Here is a 25,147-nt window from a genome sequence, read left to right on the forward strand (position 1 = left end):
GAGTTTGGAGTTTTTTTAGTTTCAGTTTTTGATATCAATTAAAACCCAATTATGGCCAACGGGCATGTCTCGGAAAATGTACGCCCGTCCGGCCATAACGGGTTTACCTTACGCACTCAAGGTTGTCACAGCAAATATTGATGTATTTTTCAGATATATACACAAAGTGCATATATGTATCTTGAAAATTGTCAAGCAATCTCAAGTTAAAATGCTAATTTTTGGTAACGGGTGGAATGGGACTAGCATGAATCACTCTAGACAATTGAGGCAACTAATTGGTGAAATAATATAGTTTATTCTACAAGGATTGGACAAAATAAAATATTATTACTCATAAGAAGTACCGGGTATCATATAGTTAGACCAAAAGAGATGCTTTTTAAAATAAAAAAAATGGCAGAATTTTTTAAAATTTCTTCCAAGAAGTATCAGTACCGGGTATCAAATAATGAAAAACCTCTCCAAAAACATCCGAAAAACCACCTGCATGCTTGACTTTCATTTTAAAACCATAATCACAACTTCAGAAATCACATAATGAGTTTTCATTTAACTACCAAACTACCAAGTTTTATTTGCAAACTTTTACTCTCGTTGGCTTTCATCAAAAATACAATTTGTTCCATTTATCTAGCCACATTCATCACTTGGCTCGAGTGTGTGCCATTTAGGGGTAACTGGCTTTTCTCTCAGATCACAATTACGTTAACAATATTTTAATTTACTTTTTTTTTCAAGGAAACTAGCCATTTTTGTTGGCAAAAATTATTGAAAAATGAAAAGATAATTTATAGTTGTTTTGGTGTGTTGTGTCTGTCAGTTTTCGATTTATTGGACACATGTCGAGTAGTCTCTGGTGTCGAGTGTCCGAAATCGTGCCGATTGCCAATCGATAACGATAGGTTCGACAGGCAGACATGCCTCCGTGTGGTCCCATCGATCGATCAACTTGTCGCATGTCCGCCGATAAGATCGCCAGCTTTTCTGTCATTTGCTTTTTCAATTATCTGCTTCTGCTGCTGCTACTTCAAATGAAGCTGTCATAAATAGATTGATTCTACAGATGTTTTTCGGATACTTATTACACAGCAGCTGCTCTCGATCTCGATCTTGTGCCTCGCGAAACGACAATCGAATAAAGTCAATTTATGCGCTTCCTGTCCAATCAATTGGCATCAATTATTCAACATTCTTGGCTTAATTATATTGCTGGTGAGGTCTGGCTCTGTGGCTGTGTGTGACATTGATTGCATCCTGTTTGGACAAATGTTTTTGGCTGTAGCTGATTTTTTGGGGCCGTCTGGCCAAAAATGTGGGGCATGTTGGCCGAATGCTGGCCTGCCGCTCATAAGTCTCTTTTATGGCATTTTAAACTGTTTCACATTGCAATTAGTGTTAATAATCAACTGGCAGGCTGGATGGCTGGCTGGCAGTATGGCTAATTGTAGCTTTTGGTTCGGGCCGTAAACAGACAAATTATAATCACAATTAAAAGCGATAAGTAGATGCTTAGTTGACAATGAAAATGAAGAAACTAAAACTTTTAAACTAAAAATAAGCCCTTGGGAGAGGTCTGACCTGTAAATTATCTCATTTATTTTATGATAAATGATAGAGCCATTAATTTTATAGGGGTTCGCCATAAACAGATATTCAAATCACATCAATAAGCCCAATAATAAACGATTTCTTGAATTCATTTCAAGGGCTGTCATGTGCAATATGAATGCAGATTATTTGTCTTATTTCCATTGCATATTATTCAGTTGAAACTGAATTTCTGCTTCGACAAATTGTTGGCAATATATTTTGCAATCTGGTATTCCATATACCATATACCGTATACCAATTCCAATTCCAATTCCGAATCGTATTCGTATTCGTATTCCATATGTCAATGGCTTTAGCGGGGTTCTCACAATTGCCACACATTGCTTTTATTACGGTTGAGTGCAATTAAAAGCGATTTAATTATCCATTTTGAATGGATAGTTGGTGGAGGAATGAAAATCTTTATATGTATATATAGACTAGATATGTATTTCCTTTGTGGAAATTAAATGCAAATGAAGAGTGCCAGGCCAAAGACTCAAGAAATATTTGAAATTGTTGTTGCGCATGCGTGTGACTTGATTACAACAACAAACTGTTGACAAAGACTCTATTGGCAGGTAACAAACGGCAGTGCCAGAAGCAGGCAGGCAATGCCAGCAAAAAAATGGAAAATTATCGTGCCACAAAGCAGCAAGAAATAGGAAAAATGCATTGAACGCGCACGCATACCAAGCAAATTATAGAGGGACCATAAAACCAGACCAGAAAACACACAAAAAGCTTCGCGGAGGGAGGGGCTGCGGCAGAGGAGGGGAGGGGGGGCTTGGGTGGTGGTGTTGCTAAAAGGGGTGGGGATGGATTGGCTGCAAACTTGCGTCATCTGGAATAAATACATTGTGGCATTTGTCATTTCAATTGGTGAACCAACTTTCAGGTTTGTGCCTTAAGTCTTTTGATTTTGCGACAAAAGGAATTTTCCATTTTTTTTAAATTCTTATCTTAAAAAAAAAAAATCTTAAAAATGTTGCTTCAAAATAAAATCAATTTTTTTATTTATTTTCAAAAAGTTTTTTCAGCAAGTTCGTGTCCTAAGTCTTTTGATTTTCTAACGAAAGGAATTTCTCAAGTTTGTGCCTTAAGTCTTTTGATTAGGGGTTCAAAAATTTTCTTTTTTGAGAAAATCTGGTTAGGACAAAGCCAACTTAGACTTTAACATTAAAGAAATTATTTAATAAATTTAAAATATACAATTCTAAATTTTTTTAAATTTTTATACAGTTTTTCAAGTTTGTGTCGTAAGTCTTTTGTTTTACAACTAACTTTAACCATAAATTTAATCAGTTGACTAACCTCTCTAGCTCTCTAGCTCGTTATTTAAATAAAAACCCATATACTTTCAAACCATAAACATAAAACCGATTATTAAAAAAAAAGCCATTATTTTCTTCCCAAAATCACCCTTTTAATAAAGCTGGGAAGCAGCATTGGTTCCAATTAATTTTCGGTTCCACCCAAACATCTCAACATGCTCATACATTATCCATCCATTAAATCGTTTTATCTATCAATTTTGAGCATTTTTTTGGTGTTTAATTTTCCAACCAACTAAATCCGAGCAAACGCCTTTCAATTTAAGCCAACCCGAAAAAAAACCCTCAACCAAAAAATACAACAAAATTAAATCACGAAAAGCTAAAACCGCTGGGGACCAGCTGTAAAAAAAATACAAGAAAAATAATAATGAAACCATCAGCATAATCACCAAAAAAAAAAAATCAAAATGGAAAAAATGAAACTGAATCTGTTGAATGCCCAAAAGACGATGATGATTTCGGCTTAGTGATGATGATGCGCGTGCCATGGCGCCATTTAGTGCAAATTTGTCGATGCTTCCGGCCAAAAAAAAAACAAAAAAAGATTTCAGTTTGGCGGCCCACCTGCCACTAAAAAGCCGTTTTAAAAACACACAAAAAAACGTTGGCTTTTATTTTTTATTACTGTTTTAAAATATTAAAAGGAGTCTGGTTAGTATTTTTCCTAAAATTTTTAAAAGGATTAAAGAAAACTCTTGCCTGTAATTTATACAAATTTCTATATAATTTTAACAATATTTTTTTACTGTCTACTTGTTGCTACTGTTGCAGTGGCACGTTGCAAGTGGCAAAAGCAACATCAACAGCTTAGACATTCACTTTGGGCCACCTTCGCTCTTCAATGCCAAAAATACAAAAAAATAAAAGAAAAAAAAATGAAAAGAAATGCCCGTCATAATTTCCGCGCCTTTGGAAAAGCTCAGGAAAATTGTTGAATGGCTTGTTGGCTTTTCTTTTTGGTAGCGGGTGAAAGATGAGTCGGCACTTTTTATAGCCATGGCCTGTCCTCACCTTAGAGACTATCTATCACTTTGAATTCAAATGGTTTTCTTTATTTTTTCCACAAAGACCCACTCGCTAATAATTTGCATCTGGACCCCGACTCGGACCGAGTCAGTCAGACTTGACTGTGTGCCTGTGTGTGTGTTAACTTGGCCCGGAAGCCGTGCCCAAAAGATCTTTGCCGTTACAGTTAGAATGTCGATCGGCAAACCGATTATTATGGTTAATAAATATTAGCTGCCAAAAGTGCAATAAACCAGACGAACGACCATTCGCGACAAATGCAAAGCAGCATATGCTTTCTGGGACGGGGCGGGGGCGGGTCAAAGGGGAAAGGGGGGCGTGACGGCTGGATATATGTACATACATACATGCAAATAGACTAGTTCTTGGCCCCGGTCATATTTCTAGGCGGTTAATTGCAATCGACACACATGCAATGTAGCATGTTAGGCCCAAGACGTTGGTTTAAAAAATATTAACAAGTTTTTGGGTTTTTTTTTTTTAAGAAAATAAAATTTAAAAAAATAAGCCAAATAAAAATAATAGTGCTAAGATTTTTCAGAGACTTTATTTGAATTGGAGATAAGGTTTTAAGGGGAAAATATTGAAAATATTAAACAGATTTAAAACAAAAACATAGCCTTATATTTTAAACAATTTTTTAAAGCTTAGTTAGGCCATTCCCCCCCTTAAGCCCCTAAAACAAAGTTGCATGCAACAATTTCGGTGGCGTTTTTCTTGTTACCATTTTGGCAATTAAAAACGTTATCGGGAACATTATAAGACACATAAAAAAAAGAACTAAGTTAAAAAAATAAAAACTACCATACCAATTAGATAGCTTTAACTAGACGATATGTTGTAATAGTTTAATAACAATTTTTCAAGCGGCGCTAGATCGATGCTTTGACTAAAATTGAAATTGAATTTAATTAGAGTTGAGAGTACTACGACAAAATGATTAATTAAGAGCAATTTTAACGCCCACTTGGGTCTGGAAAGAATATATATACAAAGTATGTAAAGTATAAAGACTTATCGGTGTCGTTCGTAATGATTGTGGAAGCTGTGGCGACAAGGTTGAGACGCTAAATTGTTGTTAATTTCCAGCTATAATTCAAGCCAAGCGCCTCATAAACAAACAACTTTGTTAACAGCAAAATGTGGCCAACCGATCCGAAAGGGGGCTGCACTATCAGTTGCAAGTGTTGAAGTCATAAATCTGCATAATGATCATGTCCCAGACCGTTAGTGCGTTAGTTTCCATACATATGTTCATGCCCAACGCATGTGTGGGTTGATTTTGCTTTGAAAAAGTTCAAAGCGTTGAGCATTTTGTGCGAATTTTATGATCTGTCATTGGTTCCTTTCACGGTTTTTAGAAGGGTGTGGGATTTCTTAGAGTTGGCTTAAATGAATCAGCAATAAAAGTTCTCAAAAAATGTATAATATGGTATAGAAATACTTGCAGTTTCAGAGGTATAAGATGAACAAATCCTAGATCCTAAGATATTTTTAATTATTTTTCAAATATATAGGTTCTTGGAATTTTTACTGTTTAATATACCAAAATCAATATACAGGATAATAGACCAAGATGATCTTGATTTAATATACAAGATAATAGACCAAGAAAAATATACCAAGAAGGTTCAATGATAGAAAGTATTTAAGGCTTAATGATTAAGATTTAGGATTAGAATTAGGAGTAATTTAAATCAAACTTGTTTAACTTGTAATAGGCTTGAAATAAAAACCAAAAAATGTCAATATTTCTGCAAAATAATATAGAAATACCACTAACAAGAGAACTGTTTATAAACTCCATACTTTTCTTCTCTAGTACTTCCTCACTTGTAATATTCACCTTCAAAAATGCCTTGAAAATAATTACCCCACAAATCCCACTTACTAAACCTAGTATTACATTTTCCAAGCCACTAATTTAAGAAGAGCCCTGCCTTTTCTTTCGAGTTTTTTAGTTCCCAGGAAGGTAGTACGAGTACGAGTAGTGCAAGTAAAATAAAAACCCTAATTAGAATAAGCCTCTCTTGCCAATATCATTATGCAAATAGGCGAGTAATAAGGGGATCAGTGGATTCATGGATTCGCTTTTACTAATTCTGGTTTAATTAAGGCTTTGTGGCGTTAATGAACCATAAAACAGAGCACAGTGGGCCTCATAGCCCCGCCGCTAGAGTGCAAGTGAAAAGAAGGCCAAAAGTCAAACAAAACCCAAAACCAACAAACAAAAGACTCAAGACCCAACAGTTGCAACTTTCCCGCTTGTCAGGGTTTTGGGGCGTGGCCCGGGCAGGTGTTGGCTCACATATGTCTGTGTGTGTCACACTTGGCGAGTGTCTACTGTCGACTACTAATGACAATCGACTGCCAAGAGGCGGCGGGTAAAAGTGCCGCCGAGAAAATTGCTGTGAAAGCTGGAAAATGTAGGGCTCTCTTGGGTTTTTATTTATTTTTTTTAATGTGTTTTAATATGTATATAAGTAAATTAATATCTTACAAGAAGCATAACAAATACAAACTATTTCCAAGGATACTATCTATATATTATAGGATCTTGGTATAATTTGAATATTTTTTAACTTTTGAGGAATATGAAAGCCCTGGTAATACAAAAATCTTATAGAAATCCCTCAGAACCCTGAGATCTTTGGACAATTTCTTCCACCATATTTCCACTCAAAAACAACAACAATTCAAAGATTAAGGCACGTATTATCTTAAGAAAGCCAAAAACTTGCAAATCCAAAGGAATATCACAAACTAAACCCCTCGTTTATCCCTAAAAATAAAGCAGGCTTTTAAAAAATTCCAAAAAACCAAGTAGTCTCTGGAAATAGATTCGTAGTAGTCTCAAAATCCGAAAGGAAGGCAAGTCATTTTTACCGGGACCGTAGACAAATTCACATTGGAATTTTCGGCAGTATTTGTTGAGAATATCGAGGCACGAAATTGAGGCTAAAATACAAAAAAAAACGAGGACAAGGAACAGGGCAGCAATCGCGCCATTTGTGAGTATTGGCTTATATATTTGTTATTGGTAGATGATGGTGCGTCTGGAGACAAGCGATGGCCGCATTATTCGCGTCGATTTCGGCCTATTGGACCGTTCGGTCGTAATCCGCGATATGTGCCGAGTCAGTCAGCCAGAAACGGATGATTCTGGCAAGATTTTAGACAATGATGATGACTCTTTATTGCCACTCCATGGCATAAGCAGCAATGTCCTGTTGAAGGTCCTGCTCTGGGCCGAGTTCCACAAGAACGACGAAGAACCGGCCTGGGTCCAGAAGGTATCACCGTCCGCCGAAGAAATTGAGCTACAGACCCATGACTGGGACAAGGAATTTCTACGGGATGACATCAGCAGCATCTACGATCTGTTGGAGGGCGCCGACTACTTGGATATCCGCTGGCTCTTCAAGCTATGCGCCCAGAAGATCGCACTGCACAGCAAGCGTCCGAAGGGCTATTTGAAGTTCAAGCGCTATCTCCAGAAGATGCCATCGTTGATGGAGTTCCAGGAATTGGCGGCCACTTGCCAGAACTTGGACGATAAAATGAAAGGCAACGATCTTTATAAAGCCTCGGCATTCATCGAAAAATTTTATCGTAATTTTGCTGCTCGTCAGGCGGCAAAATAATCTCATCTGGATTACGTTTGGGACATATATGTCCGGGATTTGGCAGGCAGACTATTATTTTGGAAAATTTTTTGGTGCACGTTTACACTTTTGTACGGTGAAGACTTAAATGGACATTAAAATTCATTGATTGAGTGATCGGCTCTGTACCAAATTAGCAAGAATCTACAATAAATGGAAGAACTGAAGAATTCTACAAATAAATGTTGTTGTTAAAAATGGTTGAAGTTTTTTCTCATTTAAGGTTTTATTTAGAGAAGTTCATATAGGTTTCTAAAGAAGGTTAGTTCCAACGGAAGATGCCCTTTGAAATGCTGCTTATTTTTCAAAGGGCTTACTAGCTTAAGCTAGTCCTTTTTCCCAATCCACATTACAAGAAAAACAGCAACCCGACCTTGACTGAAAATCCACTCATTAAAAACCAATCATATTCCATGAAATCGAGATCAAAACCAAGAGTACCTGGTTAACAGACAAATCAATTTGTTGTCGAATCATGTTTGAATTTCGAATGCCTTCCGTTGGCTGCTCTACAAAAACACCAAACAACTCTATTATTCACGGGTTCGAATTGACGGCAAAATCAAAGTAAACAATAAAAAAAATAAAATTGTAAGACAAAAAAAAAACAATTATCGAGTGGCATCCGAAGGCATATCCACAAGACACACATTCACAGCCAAAAAGATACATCCAAAAACCCAATCCACGTCAAAATCCACAATGCGGACTGCAGCTTCTGCGAACGGAACTCGTAAATCAAGTGTTTGTTGTTCAATGGGTGTTTGTGGGAGCACTGAAAAAAAATTCTATAATAAAATATTTTAAGTAAATAGAATAGGAAATTTAAGAGAAATATTTTTAGAGAATATTTGCAGCCAATGTTTTATTCACAAACATTTAAAATTCATTTTAAATTGTTTAATTTTTTTCAAGTGTCTTGACGCTCATCAACACCTTTTGGCTGGAGGGGCATTAAAAAAAAGGCTTAAAACGATAAGCCGTCGGCGGCAAGACCATTAATCGAGTCGCGTTCGAATTAATTTTTTTTCGGGAGCTTAAACGGTAAAAACAAATACGATTTTATATGCAAGTGCAAGTGCTGTTTGGGGGTTTAATTGAGGAACCAAACAACGAATCATCGTGCCACACGCATACACATATATACATATACTATTTTTAAGATGCAGTTACAGATACAGATACAAGCTCAAGAGTCTTGGCAATCTTAGGGAAATTGCGAAAACCATTCACACTCGGTTCCAACTTCGACTCTGATATCCGGTTGCCAGTTACAGCCAACTTATTAAATCATTTTTGTTGTCTTGATTTTTTGTATTTTTTCCTTATTTTTTTTTTGTGGGGATTTTGTGCCTGGCATACAAAAGCACTGCACGCAGAAATAAAGAAAGAAACGTATCTGGAAGATTGCAAAATAATGCAAAAAGGAAATGAGCTTGGAGGAATATTATAAGATATTGATGGGATTTTTAATGAGGAATGAGGGTGGGAGATAAAATATTATACAGGTTCTTTTAAGTATTTCCAAAGAGTATATTTAGTGTTTAACCTTTTAAAACTGAAACCTTTAACCTCGGATAAATATTTATCTAATATCGCAACAGTTAGTCACTTCAAGTGGTCACTCAACGCAAACAAACTAAAGCTTAAAAGTTGGCCAACTTTTCGACTAATTAACACATCACAGTCAGCCGACAGGCGGCACTCGATAAATGGGTCACTACCTCTCATGGCCTAATGTAATTTTGATGTACTAGAAAAAAAGAAACAAAAAAGAAACAGAAATATGCATATTACTTTATGTGGTAATTAACTGGAAACTGGGGTCTCTGTACCGGGGTACAGGGGGCACTCAATCAAGTGGAACGGAAGGCAAATGGCCAGCTTGTGGACAGTCATCCAAGCGGATGGATGGTTTCTTGGTGACAATCTCTCCCAAACCAGGTGTTTTTTGTGGCATTCCAAAAGCCAATAGCCGAAAAAAGCCAAAGCTTCCGCCTTTCGAATTTCCTATAGATGGTATAGATACTTTTTGTATCTTTTAATAGATATATCTACTGTATCTTAGTTTAAAAAAATTACAATTGAGAACTACTTGGATCCGCTTATAAATCTCCTAATTAAAAACCTAATTACGCTTTTGATTGGAGCTTTTGCTTTTTTTGTGGTCAGTGGTTTCTTTTCATTACCATTCTTGTTTTCTTTGGAATGAGTTGGGGGCATGGCATTAATCCAGAAATTAAATATAAAGTAGAGTACACTGGGCGGAAAATGGTTAAGGTAATAGAGGCTAATAGAAGCTAAAATTTACTAGATATTTTACTACAATTCTACGAATTTTTTTTCATTTATTTAAACAAATAATAAAATATTTACTTTACTCAACTTTACACTCGGTCTGTTAGGTCTGGCGGGAGTTGGCCTTATTCAAGATCTCATTGGCCAATAAATAATTGCACTTATCAAGCAATCATTTTAGATAGTAAAAATTATTGTAATAATTATATCTTAATTATCTCTTAATTTTATATACTTTTTTTGCTTATTTCTTTGGATTTTACTTGCAGCTTGAGGGTCAGAACGCTGCGTCATGTTGTTGCTGCCAACGGAAATATGCAGCAGCAGCAACAACGCCACCAAAAATAACAACAACAACAACAAGAAACGTTGCCCAACGGAAAGTAATTTGCAAAAATCATAAAACAGAAACAACAACAAAAGATATAGCTACCGGCGAATATATATAACCAGATTTAACTGGAACAAAAAAAAAACCGAAAATACAAAGACCTGGCCAAGAAAATTGCTGGAAATCTTTTGGTTCACACCAAAAGAAAACAACAACAGTAACAACAACAACTATACAAAATACAAGAATAAAAACAAACAAGTGTCGCCCGTTTTTTTTTATTTTTTGAAGCAAAAAAAACCATTCTGTGATATCTAAAGACCCAAAGGTGAGTTGCACAAAGTGTTTCTTTTTCTTGATTTCTTGCTCTTTTTTTTTGTGGACTGATAATGACGAAAAAAAAATGACAACAAAACAGAAAACAAATACTAACAAAGCTTGCAAAGGAAGCCAGACATAAAAAACACTTGGCCCACGGAAACGGAAATGCATTAACCTTTGGCCATCGAGACACAAAAAAAAAAGCTCTGAGAAATGCAGAATTTGTGTTGAATTTTAAAATTAAATCTTAAAGTTAAGATACTATCTTACTATTTATTTTGTTAAGAAAAACCAATGAGAAGCGAGGAGAAAGGCGATGTTCTTCAAATATTATTTTTCAGAAGAAATTTAAAATTTAAAAAACAATAGTTTTAATCTCATAATTCCTTTCAAAATTACACTTACCCGCAAACTCCCAGCCCATTTAATCAAATTAATTAATAATTCCATAATTTCAACTCTCGCAGTTTTCATGGCATGAAGCCAAACCCATTTTTCTAACCTCATCAGTTTCCTGCTTAGATCTTATCGTACTGGTTGTCCCTCATGGACGACATACATGATCGGTTCTATATGAGCGTCGATATAATTAGTCGATCATGTTGCCTTCCTGCCTTCCACCAGCTAGTGGTGGGTGTAGCTGGCTGTTGTGGTTTGCCAATAGAAATGAGAAACCGCATTGTAGGAAAAAAAATATATATAAAGAAAATAATGTGTTGACAATAACAGCAATTGCACTGAAAGAAATAGTAGAAATAATAAAGAACTACTTGCGATATTATTGTGAATAGTTGAAGAAATAGTTTAAGAGGAAAGTGTTTAGTTTTGTTTCTTAATTTTAGAGTTCAGAAAAAGGTAGATTTTATAAGAATTTAGATTTTCATAGGTAAGAAATTTTAAGAAAATCATAATATCTTTTTAACTATTTTATTTAAAAGCTCCCACCTTGAATACATTTTCTTACAGTGTAAAAACACCAGTTTTGGAATGGCAACGACTGGCGCATTCTTTGACTGTCAGTGACAATTAGAGAGCAAATTATGCTAACTAAATATGCGACGACGTGAAAAATTAAATATCGCCACACATTCAACACGGCGGGAGGGCCACGATTCCACGTATTTTTTTTTTTTCAGAGGCGTGGCTCGACTTTGGATACGAATTCGATTGGATTGATTCCAGATCGACGTTGCATAAGTGCGGTTGGGTAATTTTCATTGGCCCCGGCAATTGGCGACTGGCAATTATAATTATAGATTATCAGTGAAAATTCAACTTTGAAGACATTTTCATATTTTCCCCCTGGGAGTGTACTGGATAACCAGGTGGAAAAACCAGTGGGTGGCCAACAAACAAAAAAAAAACAGTTTTCCAACCGAAAACCTGTGGAAATATGTCACTTGGCTGCCAATGCGACTTTTTTTCGATCGCTACTTTGTCGCCCCATTGCGTCACGGTAGTTAAAAGGTGTCAATCAATGACCGAGTCGAGAGCCGATAGCTGGGAGCTGAGAGCTGGGAGCTGCCAGCAACATGCAACATGCAACGTGTTGCATGTCTTCACTGGCTGCACTTTGATTTTACCCCCGGGGGGTCAGAGCCAAGGCGGAGCGGTGCTAGGCAGTGCGGTTAGTACGTGATTCATTCGAGTGTCGAGGTGGGAACTGTTTGGTGGCAAGAGCTCTTGGGAGCCAGAAGCTACTTGGGAATTATTAGAAATCGTCTGGGGCCTAATAAATGCATTAAGGAAATTCATTATTGGTTTAATAGAGTTTTTAAATTTAAAACAATATTTTTAAAATATATTTCTAACGATTTTCTAAAGAAAATTTGTAAAATCTTTCAGATATTCTAATATGACCTCCAACAGGGACTATATCTTTGCCAGTTTTGATCCGATTCTTGAGCGGAATGTCTTAAAACGTTTCTAGAGCGATTCTCCATCAATCTGCATCAAAATATGAGAGCGAAATATTTTTGAGATTTTTTGTCAAATTTTCTGAGGCGACCCCTATCAAAAAATGGGGAATGCGTGGTCCCACCCTATATGGCCCACAGGGATGTCTATATCTTTGCCAGTTTTGATCCGATTCTTGAGCGGAATGCCTTAAAACGTTTCTAGAGCGATTCTCCATCGATCTGCATCAAAATATGAGAGCGAAATATTTTTGAGATTTTTTGTCAAATTTTCTGAGGGGACCCCTATCGAAAAATGGGGACTGCGTGGTCCCACCCTATATGGCCCACAGGGATGTCTATATCTTTGCCAGTTTTGATCCGATTCTTGAGCGGAATGTCTTAAAACGTTTCTAGATTGATTCTCCATCGATCTGCATCAAAATATGAGAGCACTATATTTTTGAAATTTTTTGTCAAATTTTCTGAGGGGACCCCCATCGAAAAATGGGGAATGCGTGGTCCCACCCTATATGGCCCACAGGGATGTCTATATCTTTGCCAGTTTTGATCCGATTCTTGAGCGGAATGTCTTAAAACACTTCTAGATTGATTCTCTATCGATCTGCATCAAAATATGAGAGCACACTATTTTTGAGATTTTTTGTCAAATTTTCTGAGGGGACCCCTATCGAAAAATGGGGAATGCGTGGTCCCACCCTATACGACCCGCAGGGATGTCTATATCTTTGCCAGTTTTGATCCGATTCTTGAGCGGAATGTCTTAAAACACTTGTAGATTGATTCTCTATCGATCTGCATCAAAATATGAGAGCACAATATTTTTGAGATTTTTTGTCAAATTTTCTGAGGCGACCCCTATCAAAAAATGGGGAATGCGCGGTCCCACCCTATATGGCCCACAGGGATGTCTATATCTTTGCCAGTTTTGATCTGATTCTTGAGCGGAATGCCTTAAAACGTTTCTAGAGCGATTCTTCATCGATCTGCATCAAAATATGAGAGCGAAATATTTTTGAGATTTTTTGTCAAATTTTCTGAGGGGACCCCTATCGAAAAATGGGGACTGCGTGGTCCCACCCTATATGGCCCACAGGGATGTCTATATCTTTGCCAGTTTTGATCCGATTCTTGAGCGGAATGTCTTAAAACACTTCTAGATTGATTCTCTATCGATCTGCATTAAAATATGAGAGCACAATATTTTTGAAATTTTTTGTCAAATTTTCTGAGGGGACCCCTATCGAAAAATGGGGAATGCGTGGTTCCACCCTATATGGACAACAGCGATGTCTATATCTTTGCCAGTTTTGATCCGATTCTTGAGCGGAATGTCTTAAAACACTTCAAGGGCGATTCTCCATCGATCTGCATTAAAATATGAGAGCGAAATATTTTTGAGATTTTTTGTCAAATTTTCTGAGGGGACCCCTATCGAAAAATGGGGACTGCGTGGTCCCACCCTATATGGCCCACAGGGATGTCTATATCTTTGCCAGTTTTGATCCGATTCTTGAGCGGAATGTCTTAAAACGTTTCTAGATTGATTCTCCATCGATCTGCATCAAAAAATGAGAGCACTATATTTTTGAAATTTTTTGTCAAATTTTCTGAGGGGACCCCCATCGAAAAATGGGGAATGCGTGGTCCCACCCTATATGGGCCACAGGGATGTCTATATCTTTGCCAGTTTTGATCCGATTCTTGAGCGGAATGTCTTAAAACACTTCTAGATTGATTCTCTATCGATCTGCATCAAAATATGAGAGCACACTATTTTTGAGATTTTTTGTCAAATTTTCTGAGGGGACCCCTATCGAAAAATGGGGAATGCGTGGGTTCACCCTATACGGCCCGCAGGGATGTCTATATCTTTGCCAGTTTTGATCTGATTCTTGAGCGGAATGTCTTAAAATGTTTCTAGATTGATTCTCCATCGATCTGCATCAAAAAATGAGAGCACTATATTTTTGAAATTTTTTGTCAAATTTTCTGAGGGGACCCCTATCGAAAAATGGGGAATGCGTGGTCCCACCCTATACGGCCCGCAGGGATGTCTATAACTTTGCCAGTTTTGATCCGATTCTTGAGCGAAATGTCTTAAAACGTTTCTAGATTGATTCTCCATCGATCTGCATCAAAATATGAGATATGTTTGAGATTTTTTGTCAAATTTTCTGAGGGGACCCCTATTGAAAAATGGGGAATGCCTGGTCCCACCCTATATGGCCCACAACGAAGCCTATATCTTTGCTAATTCTTAACCGATTTGGAAGAGAAATGCCTTAGTAAATTTATAAGACCTTATCTACTGGCAGGTTTTAAATAGCAACCAAAAATAAATAGCAAAATGGTTATTTTCTGCCCCCAGAAAAGGCCGAATTTAGCTTTTAATTTCACCTTCCGTTCTGTTCCCATAAAAGCCAAAGCAAGCCAAAAGCTGTCGCCCTTTTGGCCTAAACGAGTGGCACACGAATCGAATGGCTCTATAAGCAGGTACCTACTTAGCAGCACCAGTTGGGCGGCTGGGTATCCAGCAGCTTGTCATTAGGGCAAAATCATGATGGGAAATTGGAATGGCCGGGGTTCAATTCTGGCCACTTTGCATAATAAAGTTGTTTGGCTTCCCACGCCCTCAACCCGACAAACAAAAAGACTAAAGTATTACTGGTAATGCTGGTAGATTTGGAGCAAAACACGCCCAAATAGCGACACAAGTTTCCCCCTTAAGTGCATATAGTTTTTGCTTTTTTGGTGTTTGGTGGAGTATACGTAATAGAGGAATGCCTTGAATATTACGCATACGCCGTGTGGTTTCGGAAAGTTTCAATTTAAATCACTGGCTGGTTAAACTACAAAACAAAACTCCCTCGTAATTGCAACATAATGCAAGTCTGATCAATCAACCCACAAAAAAAAAATAAAGAGAAAAAAAAACTTAAAAATGGGAAGCAATAAACTCTGAAAATCCACATTTTAAATCAATGAATATTTTGTAAACATTTCTCGTTGTTGGTTTTATTGTTGTTGGCCCAGTTACGCGTCGAGCATAACTTTACCCAACAAACTCTCGCTTTCACACCAGGCCCGGTGGAATACAGAATGAAATATATACATATATGTGGTATATCGGTGGATATCTGCCTGGGTTGGTTAATGCACTCGTCGACTGCCTTTTGATATTCGTCGTCGTTGCCAATAAACAGACAACAACAACAACAAAAACAAGAAACAGAAACCGAAAGACTAACGATAATACTTCATAAAAAAAATTACTCAGAAATTACGCAAAGGCATCAGAAAGTGATGGACTGTGTTTGATACTCTGGATATGTCTTTTTTATTAAATTTATTTATTTTAACAAAGAAAGGGGTATTATATTGGTTTTGGTAGAGCATTCCCCTAATTGTCTATTTATTATAAACATCTATTATTTGAATTCAAATTCTAAAGCCTTTTGTTGGGTTTCATTTCTGTTGTTTCTCTAAAAAACAAAACAAATTACTGGAGCAGAGCGTTCAATGACTTTTTCGAAGCTTTCACCATTCTAATTCAATTAAGAAACTTTCCTAAAAGCTATCAAATAAAATGGCAACCAAATAGCAAGGGGTATCCGGTTATGAGTACCGGGTATGAATAAATAAAGAACAAAAACTAGCTACCTATAGGTTACAAATGAAAAAACCTTTTTAAAATGATTGAAGACATAGAGTGTAAGTACCGGGTATAAATAATCAACGAAACTTTTAAAAAACTTTAAAAAGTTTTAATAAATAGACCTTAATAAACCTTAAATCTGCTGCTTAGTCTAGTTCAGTATCATAGTTTAATCCCCTTTTTTGTTGCCCTAATTATCCAACATAACTTTGCAGTCCAAGAAGTTGAAAAAAAAGGCCAGCAACAAATAATTGTGCAACTCCAGTTGCATTTATTTTAAATTCCAGACCATTGCAAGTGCTGATCGGGCCAGAAAAAAAAATAAAAGGAAATAAATAAAACAAAGGAAAGGTATCAACGAGAAACAACAGCGCAAATATTTAGCTTTTGGCGGCTAGAAATAAATATGCAAAAAACAAAATCAGAAACCTGCATTGCACGGCACTGTCTTGGGTCTCTGGAGGAGACTACGATGTCCAGGGTAGTTCGCCCCCACAGTGATGCCTGTTTTTTTGTAGTTTGGTTTTCCTGTCTCTGATTTTGGCCTAAAGATAACCAAGTGACTTCGGTTTTCGGCAGTATTTAGAGCAGGTCTGGTGCTTTTGGCTTAAAAATCAGGTGCCAGCAAATGTGGTAATAAAAGTAGAGGTTTTAAGATTTGTACTATCCAACTTTATAGTTCTTGCATTTAAAACTATTAATAATAACAATTAAGGCCCTGCCCATTCAATTGTGTATTTTAAATTGTAACAATCCACAAAGCCAGTGCCCCTTTCCATTCCTATCAATCATCGACCATCGCCGATTAACCTTCACTCCAATTTGTTTGGCCCCAGCCCCCCAAAAAGAAACAAGTTACAACATTTTTTTGTTTTTAATTCGTAATTTGTAATTACATTTTTTTGGGTTGTCTGGCTTACACAATTGGGGCCCAGCAACAAATGTCTTTCTCTGCTCTAAAAATTATGAATTAATTAGAGGAATTAAAGGTATTTGTTATTCAAATATATTTAATTTTTGGTGGCGGGGGAGGGCTCTATTGTTTGAGCCAATTAATTAGAGCAGAGCATTCTTTTCAGGGGTTTATAAAATATTTCCCATAGAATTTCGTGTAAACAGTTCCTATTTCCACTTTCAAGTGCTAGCAAGTATGTTGCGGAAATAAATACAAAAAAAATATATGTATCTTTAATAAAAAATCAAGAACAATCCAATCGAAATCATAAATAACAAGAACAATTAGATAATTTTGAACATGGCAACAACAAAAAAAAATGAATCGGGTCCAATTTAATCTATGACACCATCGCCCAAAACTGCTTTCAAACAAACTAATTAAATTTAAGTAAAGCAACAGGCAACAGCAACAAAAACAAAGAATTATTTATTGCCAATAGCCTTAAACTGGCTTTTTGGGTTTGCCTTTCATTCAGAAAAGTAAGAAAAAAATAAAATACAAAAGGCCTAGTCAGGCCTAGAGTTTCGATTTCAAATCTCAACAAATCAAAAATGCAAAATATAAATTATAATTCTCATAATTAAAAGCATGATTTTGTGCAGAAAATATTTTTTGAATCGAATTTGGCTCGAACTCGTGCTAAACTAAAAAAAAAAACACACAAATTCCAAACTAAAATCAAGCCACCTTTATTTTTTTTGGTGTCTATGGAGGTACCCTCGTTGCGGTTATGAAAAATGCCTCCAAATGGTTGGCGGCAACTCCAAGGCTTGGCCTGGAACGTGGTCGCCTCTATGACGAATCTAAGATTTGGCCAAGAGGGGAGTGGGGAGTGGGGAGTGAGAGGGCTGGCGGCGGTCGGGCGGCGACGGTACAAACACTACAGGCACCGTTAGGCAGCGCGATCGCTGCGCACGCGAGCAGTTTTCATTATTTACTGTTTATGATACTGGGGCGCCAAAGGCGTATCAGGGGTATACTGACTATTTAGAAAGGTATAACAAAAATATATAAAATATAAACATAAATATATGTTTTTGTTCTCTGAACCTTAGAAGAGTTCTAGAACCATTTGGGAATTCTATACGCTGCGGTATGACAGCACAGCAGTTCTTCCAATAAGAAGTTCAATGATTACATCTTAAAAATGAAATTGGGAAAATGAAATTTATTATATATTGCCCCACCACGATGGGAGCCAACGGATAACATACTCCAGTTGGTGGTGGGGACTAGTAGAGACCGACTATTCGTGCAATAGTGAACTGCAATAGTCCTTTTATACCAACCATCCACAAATGTGGGACTTCGACTACATAGTCATTACGACTATATAGCCGAAGCCGAAGAAAAAGCTCCTTGTATTGAAGCAAAATTATACGGAGACTTTATGTTCGAGGGGTTAGAACCAGTTGCGAACTATAGTCGGCAGGGTTATAGGGAATTTCTCTGTCCAAATTAAATGTGTGAAACGTCATCCTCACAGCCTAATACTAATGCATTAAAATCATATCAATGTATTGAGTGCCAACCACTGTTATAGAGTCACGAAATAGACAATATTTCTTTTTAATAAACTTCAGAGACTAAAAATAATGTTTTCATGCTAAGGACTTCTCTTTTAAATATTTTAGTATTTAAAATTATCATAAAAAACTATTAAATATTATTAAAAATATTCTTTAAGAAGAGTATTTAAACTTTCAAGCTATTATATTTCCCAACAAATTTTTAAGTTGTGCTATTTTTTTTTTGATTGCCAAACAACAATTTGGCAGCCGCTGCCGTTGCTTTTTGTCTTGTGGCTGGTTCTACGTACAAACATACTTAGATATAAAAAAAAATTATAAAAAATAAAAGCAAAAATTGGAGCGAACAGGCACAAGACACAACGCATTCCTAGCAAAAGTCCAGTCGCAGTCCAGTTTTTCGGTTTCAGTTTCAGTTTCAGTTACAGTTGCGACTTCAAATCACGTTCCATTTGATTGTTTCTACTAAAGCTAAACATATATATTTTTTTTTAGAGTTTTTTGTTTTGTATTGCACTTTGCATTGTTTTTTTGTTGGTCGGCTTGAGGGGTTGGGCAACTGCGCCCACCACCAACACCAGAAACACCAACAAATACCACAAGCTTGGCGCCTGCCACCAAAGAAAAGATATAAATGCTGGAAACAACACACAACCTCTTCAACCTGTCGCGCTTTTTGGTCAATTAGCTATAGACCGTATGAGTAATATATATCCAAGTTGTAGAAGAAAAAAAATAAAAATAAAATTTAAAAGTAAAAATGTTATTTATGATTCCGATTTCTTTAAATCGACGCCGTCCTTGATATCGCTTTTGGCATTTTCGGGGCGTCGAAAGTGACGGGCCGAGAGTGGCGGTCTATTGGCATCGAATTGAAACTGAAACTGAATTTGAAACTGAAACTGAAATTGAAATTGGATTGTATTAAATTGATGGGCGGGCTTAAGCTTAAGTTCTCTAGACTCACAAAAAAAACAGAAAACATGGTCTTCAAAAAATCGAATTGTAGATACATTTAATGGAATGGTTATTACGACTTGTTCTCATATCTTTTTTTTATTTGAAGCTTTGCTAAGTGAAACTATTAGTATATTTTGTTAAATACTTTATGTTGTAAGCTTTTAATTTAATTTTTGTTGAAATTATGTAATAGTTTATGCCACATCTCTGATGCGCTCAAGTGCATTTCAAAGCAAAAAACGATTTTGAATTAAGCTTTGTTTGTGCTTCTGTTGTTGTTGTTTTTTCTTTTTTGTGTGGCATGCAACGCGTGCTTGCAACTTTAGTGCTTGGCTTTTTGTTGGTGCCGCTCTGCTCATTCATGTTAATTAACCGCTCTCAACAGAGACAGCGCTTGTAAGTGTTTTTTGTTGCCATTTTTTCACTTTGCTTGCCATTTCCAATTGATTAACGGTTGAATGAGCCTGTCTGGGGGCTTTCATAGCCGATTTGGGCCTTAAGTCGTTGTGTTTTCTGGCTTTTTGTTGAGCGGGAAAGGCCTAATGGAATGACTACTCATGGATGTAAAATGAACTCCTTTTTAGGAGAATACTAAAGGGGTTTTTTTTAAGTATTTTTAGTCTTAAACCAATAATCATATTATATAGTTTTATATCTACTACTATTTTTTAGTTTATATTATTTATTTTAATTTCTACTTAATTTTTAATTTATTTTTTCAGATGGCATCGTTAACCTTGCACTTGATAGTGATAGCCCTTCTGCTGGCGGCGGCAGTCGCCCTTACAACAGCAACAAATACAACAACAACAAACACAGCAACGCGACACCGCGGTCGGGGTGTGGCAGTAGGCGTGGCATCCACAACGAGCACTGAAGCGCCAACGCTGCGAGCGCCACGCCAGCGTCGTCCGCCTACGACGCAATCCATTGACCTAACGGTATCATCACCGTCACCGTCGCCGTCACCGTCGCTGCGCAGTCGCAGTCTCAGTCGCAGCAAGGCAGCAACTGCGCCGTCAGCCACGACGTCGGCAACTCTGCTGCAGCGACGACGTGGCGGCAGCTTCACAACGCCAGCAGGAGCCCCACCAACTCCCCCAACAACAACAACAACAACAACAGCAAAGAGCATAACGGGACGATCTGTGAGGGATCGGGGAAGTGTCCGAAGTCCGAGGCAGCCGCGCGACACGCCGGAGCAGAGCGGCGACGCCATCGCCAGCGGCAGCAGCATCCGACGCAGCTGGCAACCGGCCCCGCCCACCACAGCAGCCGCCCCCTTGCTGAGTTCCAGCTACAGTTCCATTTCCAGTGTTTCCCCCAACAATGCCAGCAGCGATTCCAGCTCCAGCCTCAGCTCCACTTCCACGACTCGTGTTGCACCAAAAACGTGAGTCTCAGAATTGGGCCTGATACCCTGTAGTATGATGGGGTATGATGGGACTAAGAGGAGGCCTGAGATTATATATATATTTTTTTTTCATAAGTTGGGATCTTTTATGACCTATAAACCTTGGTTATTAACTTAGTTTTCTTTAATTTTTATTTATTTTTAAGTTTTTATGAATAATATTAAGTGTCCGCTTAAGAGAGGGAGGCTAATGACTTGAGTTTATAAGCTCTGTAACTGCTAGGACTTTATATCTAAAGAGTACATATAAGAATAAGATATTTGGAGCTCAACAAGAGAGTTTATTTATAAAGAATTATACAGATTCTTTATTATTTCTTGTATATTCTGTTTTTTTTTTCTTTTAAACTACTGTCCGCGTAAGAGAGGGTGCATCTACCCTTAATCCTAATGAACACAATATTCTCCATTGCTTTTAAATTTTTGAAAGTATTTAAATAATTGAAATGGATTTGATTTAGGAAAATATCTAACATTTTATATTTTTAGATAATATTTAGTGTCCGCCTAATAGAGGGAGTAGATACTGATGGACAGTGACATTAGTAAAGACTAATGTAATGATTCGACTTTCATTTTCACTTATTTAGAGTTTAATAAGGAAGTTTTTTCATCAAAAATGAAAGGAATTCTATTATAAACCTTTCATATTCCGTATTTTTAAGACTTACTGTCCGCTTAAGAGAGGGAGTCTTTAGTCTTAGTCCTATTGAGCCTTATAATCTTTAATATTTTTCAAATTTTAAGAATTTTTAAATATCTTTGAAGATACTTCTTTTTAAATACAGGGAAAATAACAGGGTAACCACTACTTCGCTACCCCTTAAGCTAAACACCATTTTTGGGGCATGCCACTTTTTGATTTACAATCCCTGGGTAACAGCTGGGTAACGATTTGGTTTTTGTTTAATTTTCGTTGACAGGCCGCGCATGATCCAGAGACTGGTGGCCGGACACATCCACAATGCCCAGGGGCACTCCACCTACGAGGTATCAGCTGTGAGCACCAATAGCTCCTCCTCCTCCTACTCCTCGTACTCCTCCTCCTCGCCAACCCAGGCAACTAAGGCCATGAGTACTAGTACTACTCCGAGCACTACTACCACCTCCACTAAGAAGCCCTCGATGCGGGGCAAGGCTAGTAGTAGCTATCGCCTGGCCAAGCCTGGACTCAAGCCCATTCGGTCCAGTACCCCGGTGACCATAACGAGGTTCAGTAATCCACCGACCACTTCACGATCCACCACACCCATGCCAGTGAAGGCCAAGACACCAGCGATGCCCCTGAGGGACACAGAGAACGAGGACGATGATGAGGCTTTGCTCAACGAACCGGATGACTTTGACAACTGGGACAATGGCATCTTGAGGCTGAGTGCTGGTTCCGGCAAGGAAGCGGAAGCTCCTGCCAAGAAACCGCCCAAGGACGAGGCCAAAAAGACCCTCGCCGACCAGGTGAGGGACGGTAAGTATGGCCTAATCGAGAAGGAACTGTTCCGGAGAGTTCCCAAACGACCCGGAGTCCTGAGCTATGCCCGGAACTCGGAGGTCCCACTGGACAACGAACGGAACTACGGAGGACTGAACGAAGACGACATCTGGCTGGCGGAGGATCACTTGCTGGTGATCAAGGGCGGAGCCCTCAACGAGGAGGCCGAGGACAATCAACAGGGTCCCTGGCCAGCCATCGATGACTACGATGCACCCGGTAGGCAAATCAAGTTGCCAGCCAATCCGGCGGTGCCGCCTCCATTTCCCGTGCAGCTCGACCCGCACGGGCCGCTGCAGCTTATCCGAGATAATCAACTCGAGATCCTCCGTCCGTCGAATGGCACTGGAACGGAATCCGTTGCGAACCACCAGGATTACCACGCGACCGCCGCCGCCGCCGAAGATCTCGCATCGCATCCTGTTGCCCGGACGGGAGCGTCTCCGGGAGCTCCGGAAGCTCCAGCCTACGTTTATCCGGCGCCCTACGCCCCGTGGCTGCTCTACCCGAACGATACGTCCAAGGGCCTGTTGAGGAGTACTCCCCTCCTGGGTCCCTGGCTCATCAATGGCCTCAACGGCAACGCCAGCCTGCCCGCCAATGTCAGTGATTTCGACGAAGACGATCCCTCGCTGTACTATCCCCCGGCCTACAGCTTTGTGTACAAGAGCAACTACACGAATCCAGTGCCACCGGGTCCCTTGGTGCCCGGCATAGTCCTTCCGCCTCCGCCGGACCAGTTCAGTCGATTGGAGGGCGCCAGTCCACAGTCCTCGTCCACAACCAGAAGACCTAGTACTAGTTCTAGTACTACCACTACTTCTACAACAACCACGACGAGTACCACCACACCGAGACCTCCTCCAGCCGCCCTGCCTCCCATCAGGACCTCCTATAAGCCCAAGTATAATGCCATCAGCTACCTGCCGCCACCTCCGCCGCCGCCTCCGACGTCCACCAGACAGAATCCGAAGTATGTGGAGCGGGTTCCTGTTCCAGTGGCTGTGCCCATTCCCATCTACCCCGTGAACTACACTCCCCGACCTCAGCTGGTCTTCGTGCCGAGCTCCACGGAGGGCCATGTTCCGGAGACGGGTCAGGATACCCCGCTCTCCAAATCTAATCCCATTTACTACGAATACTTCGAGGCCAAGCGACAGCCCGGCTCCATCAAGTCCAATGTCATTGATGACTTCCTGGCCACCAAGCCGCCCAAGAGACACCACCACCACAGCCATCAGCGGGAGCAGCTGCAGCACTACAAGGCGTCTCCCAGTCCTGCCAACGATGTGGCGGATGTGGTCAACATCACACCCAAGCCGAGGACGGCACAGCTCCAGTTGCATGCCGAGTACGAGGCTTCGCTGGGACAGCTCCTGAGGAGTAACCTGATAACTCCACCGCAAGGAGCAACTGGTGGAAGATTCCAGGTAGGAAGCTGTAGACACTCTCAGCCCAGTTCCTGGCTAACCACTAATCCTGTCTATTATAATTCCAGCCCCCTGACTTCGACAAGCAACCCTTCCTACCGATGGTCAACTACAGTGCCGATGAGCAGGACCAGAATGCCTTCAAGGCCATTGTCTACCAGCCGCCTCCGCCCAGGCAACGTCACCTCCGAGTGGGCAAGCAACAGCTCCAACTGGAACCCACTTTGGTGGACAATCCATCCCTATCGGGACGACATTATCGCGTCGGAAAGCAGCATCAACAACAGCAGCAGCAGCAACAGGTGTATGATCCCCAGCTATATAGCACTCCAGTGCCACAGTACCTGGAGGATCCACAGCTGAGACCACCGGCACCCATTCAACAGAATCCCCTGCAGTTCTGGCAGCGACCTCCGCCCCAGTTCCGGAAGATACGACCCAAACAGAGCTCCCATTTACCCCATCCGGCCCAGTATCCGCCGTACTTTGTGCCCGGCTATCCCAGCGCCCCGGCCGGAGAGCCATTGTACCGCCTAGTGCCCGTGGCCCAGCACAAGCACTGGCGGAACAAGCAGCAACAGCAGTCGCAGAACATCCAAAACCAGGGTTATCCCGACCGGAGTGTGAACATCGGACATAGTCTGGCCGGCGATATCCTGGTGAACTATAATACCAATAATCAGTTTAATCCGCAGGCGGAGCTGGTGCCGCACGCCCAGTTGGCAGCACCGCCACCGCCGCCACCACTTTCCTACCAGGCCCAGAGCGGTCAGCCCTTGTGGGCGGAGAGGTCGGACAGATCGGACCGGGATCGGGATCGTTCTGTGAGGCAGTCAAGGGAGCAACAACAGTAACAGTAATAATAATGCTATTAACGATGGTTTCTATGTCATTCTGATAAACGTAGTGTCGAATTGTGATCCATAGGGAGGCCAACATGCTAGGGAATCCCAGCTTAGACCAATCATGTCTCAATTTTTTTAATTTCTATACTTTTGAAGAAACTGTACCTTCTGTACTGTATCTTTACTTTTCAACGCAACTGTACTTTTTCAGAAAACTTTACTTTTTTCGCAGAAAACTAAATCAAAACTATATTTTTTAAATCCTAATATCTCAACATTATCAATAATAATATGACTCCCATTTTGAATACCTTTTTGAAATACCTTTTTAATATAATTTTCAGTATTTAACATTATTATTTTTTCTGCAATTTGAT

The 25,147-nt window shown here is 39.3% G+C and overlaps 2 protein-coding genes across 2 annotated transcripts; both read left to right on the forward strand.

Moving 5' to 3' along the window:
• Window positions 1-6,802: 6,802 nt before the first annotated feature.
• LOC108123892 (S-phase kinase-associated protein 1-like) lies at window positions 6,803-7,821 on the forward strand. The gene has a single exon (XM_017239296.3). It carries the CDS (start codon window positions 7,001-7,003, stop codon window positions 7,598-7,600), a length of 600 nt encoding a protein of 199 aa, XP_017094785.2. The 5' UTR covers window positions 6,803-7,000; the 3' UTR covers window positions 7,601-7,821.
• Window positions 7,822-8,647: 826 nt separating this feature from the next.
• Window positions 8,648-24,932, forward strand: LOC108123891 (mucin-5AC). The gene is made up of 5 exons (XM_043213097.2): window positions 8,648-8,665; window positions 10,189-10,578; window positions 20,315-20,985; window positions 21,930-23,925; window positions 23,994-24,932. The coding sequence occupies exons 3-5, from the start codon at window positions 20,315-20,317 to the stop codon at window positions 24,777-24,779; spliced, it is 3,453 nt and encodes a 1,150-aa protein (XP_043069032.1). The 5' UTR covers window positions 8,648-8,665; window positions 10,189-10,578; the 3' UTR covers window positions 24,780-24,932.
• The last annotated feature ends 215 nt before the right edge of the window (window positions 24,933-25,147 follow it).

This window comes from Drosophila bipectinata, chromosome XR, assembly GCF_030179905.1.
Source record: "Drosophila bipectinata strain 14024-0381.07 chromosome XR, DbipHiC1v2, whole genome shotgun sequence".
Taxonomy (NCBI): domain Eukaryota; kingdom Metazoa; phylum Arthropoda; class Insecta; order Diptera; family Drosophilidae; genus Drosophila; species Drosophila bipectinata.

What these genes read in the sequence shown, in the direction of transcription:
- LOC108123892 (XM_017239296.3), top strand. Translation starts at nt 7,001, where the DNA reads ATGATGGTGCGTCTGGAGACAAGCGATGGCCGCATTATTCGCGTCGAT.
- LOC108123891 (XM_043213097.2), top strand. Translation starts at nt 20,315, where the DNA reads ATGGCATCGTTAACCTTGCACTTGATAGTGATAGCCCTTCTGCTGGCG. An exon ending in ACTCGTGTTGCACCAAAAAC is followed by an intron (nt 20,986 to 21,929) that starts GTGAGTCTCAGA and finishes TTTCGTTGACAG; the next exon opens with GCCGCGCATGATCCAGAGAC. An exon ending in CAACTGGTGGAAGATTCCAG is followed by an intron (nt 23,926 to 23,993) that starts GTAGGAAGCTGT and finishes TTATAATTCCAG; the next exon opens with CCCCCTGACTTCGACAAGCA.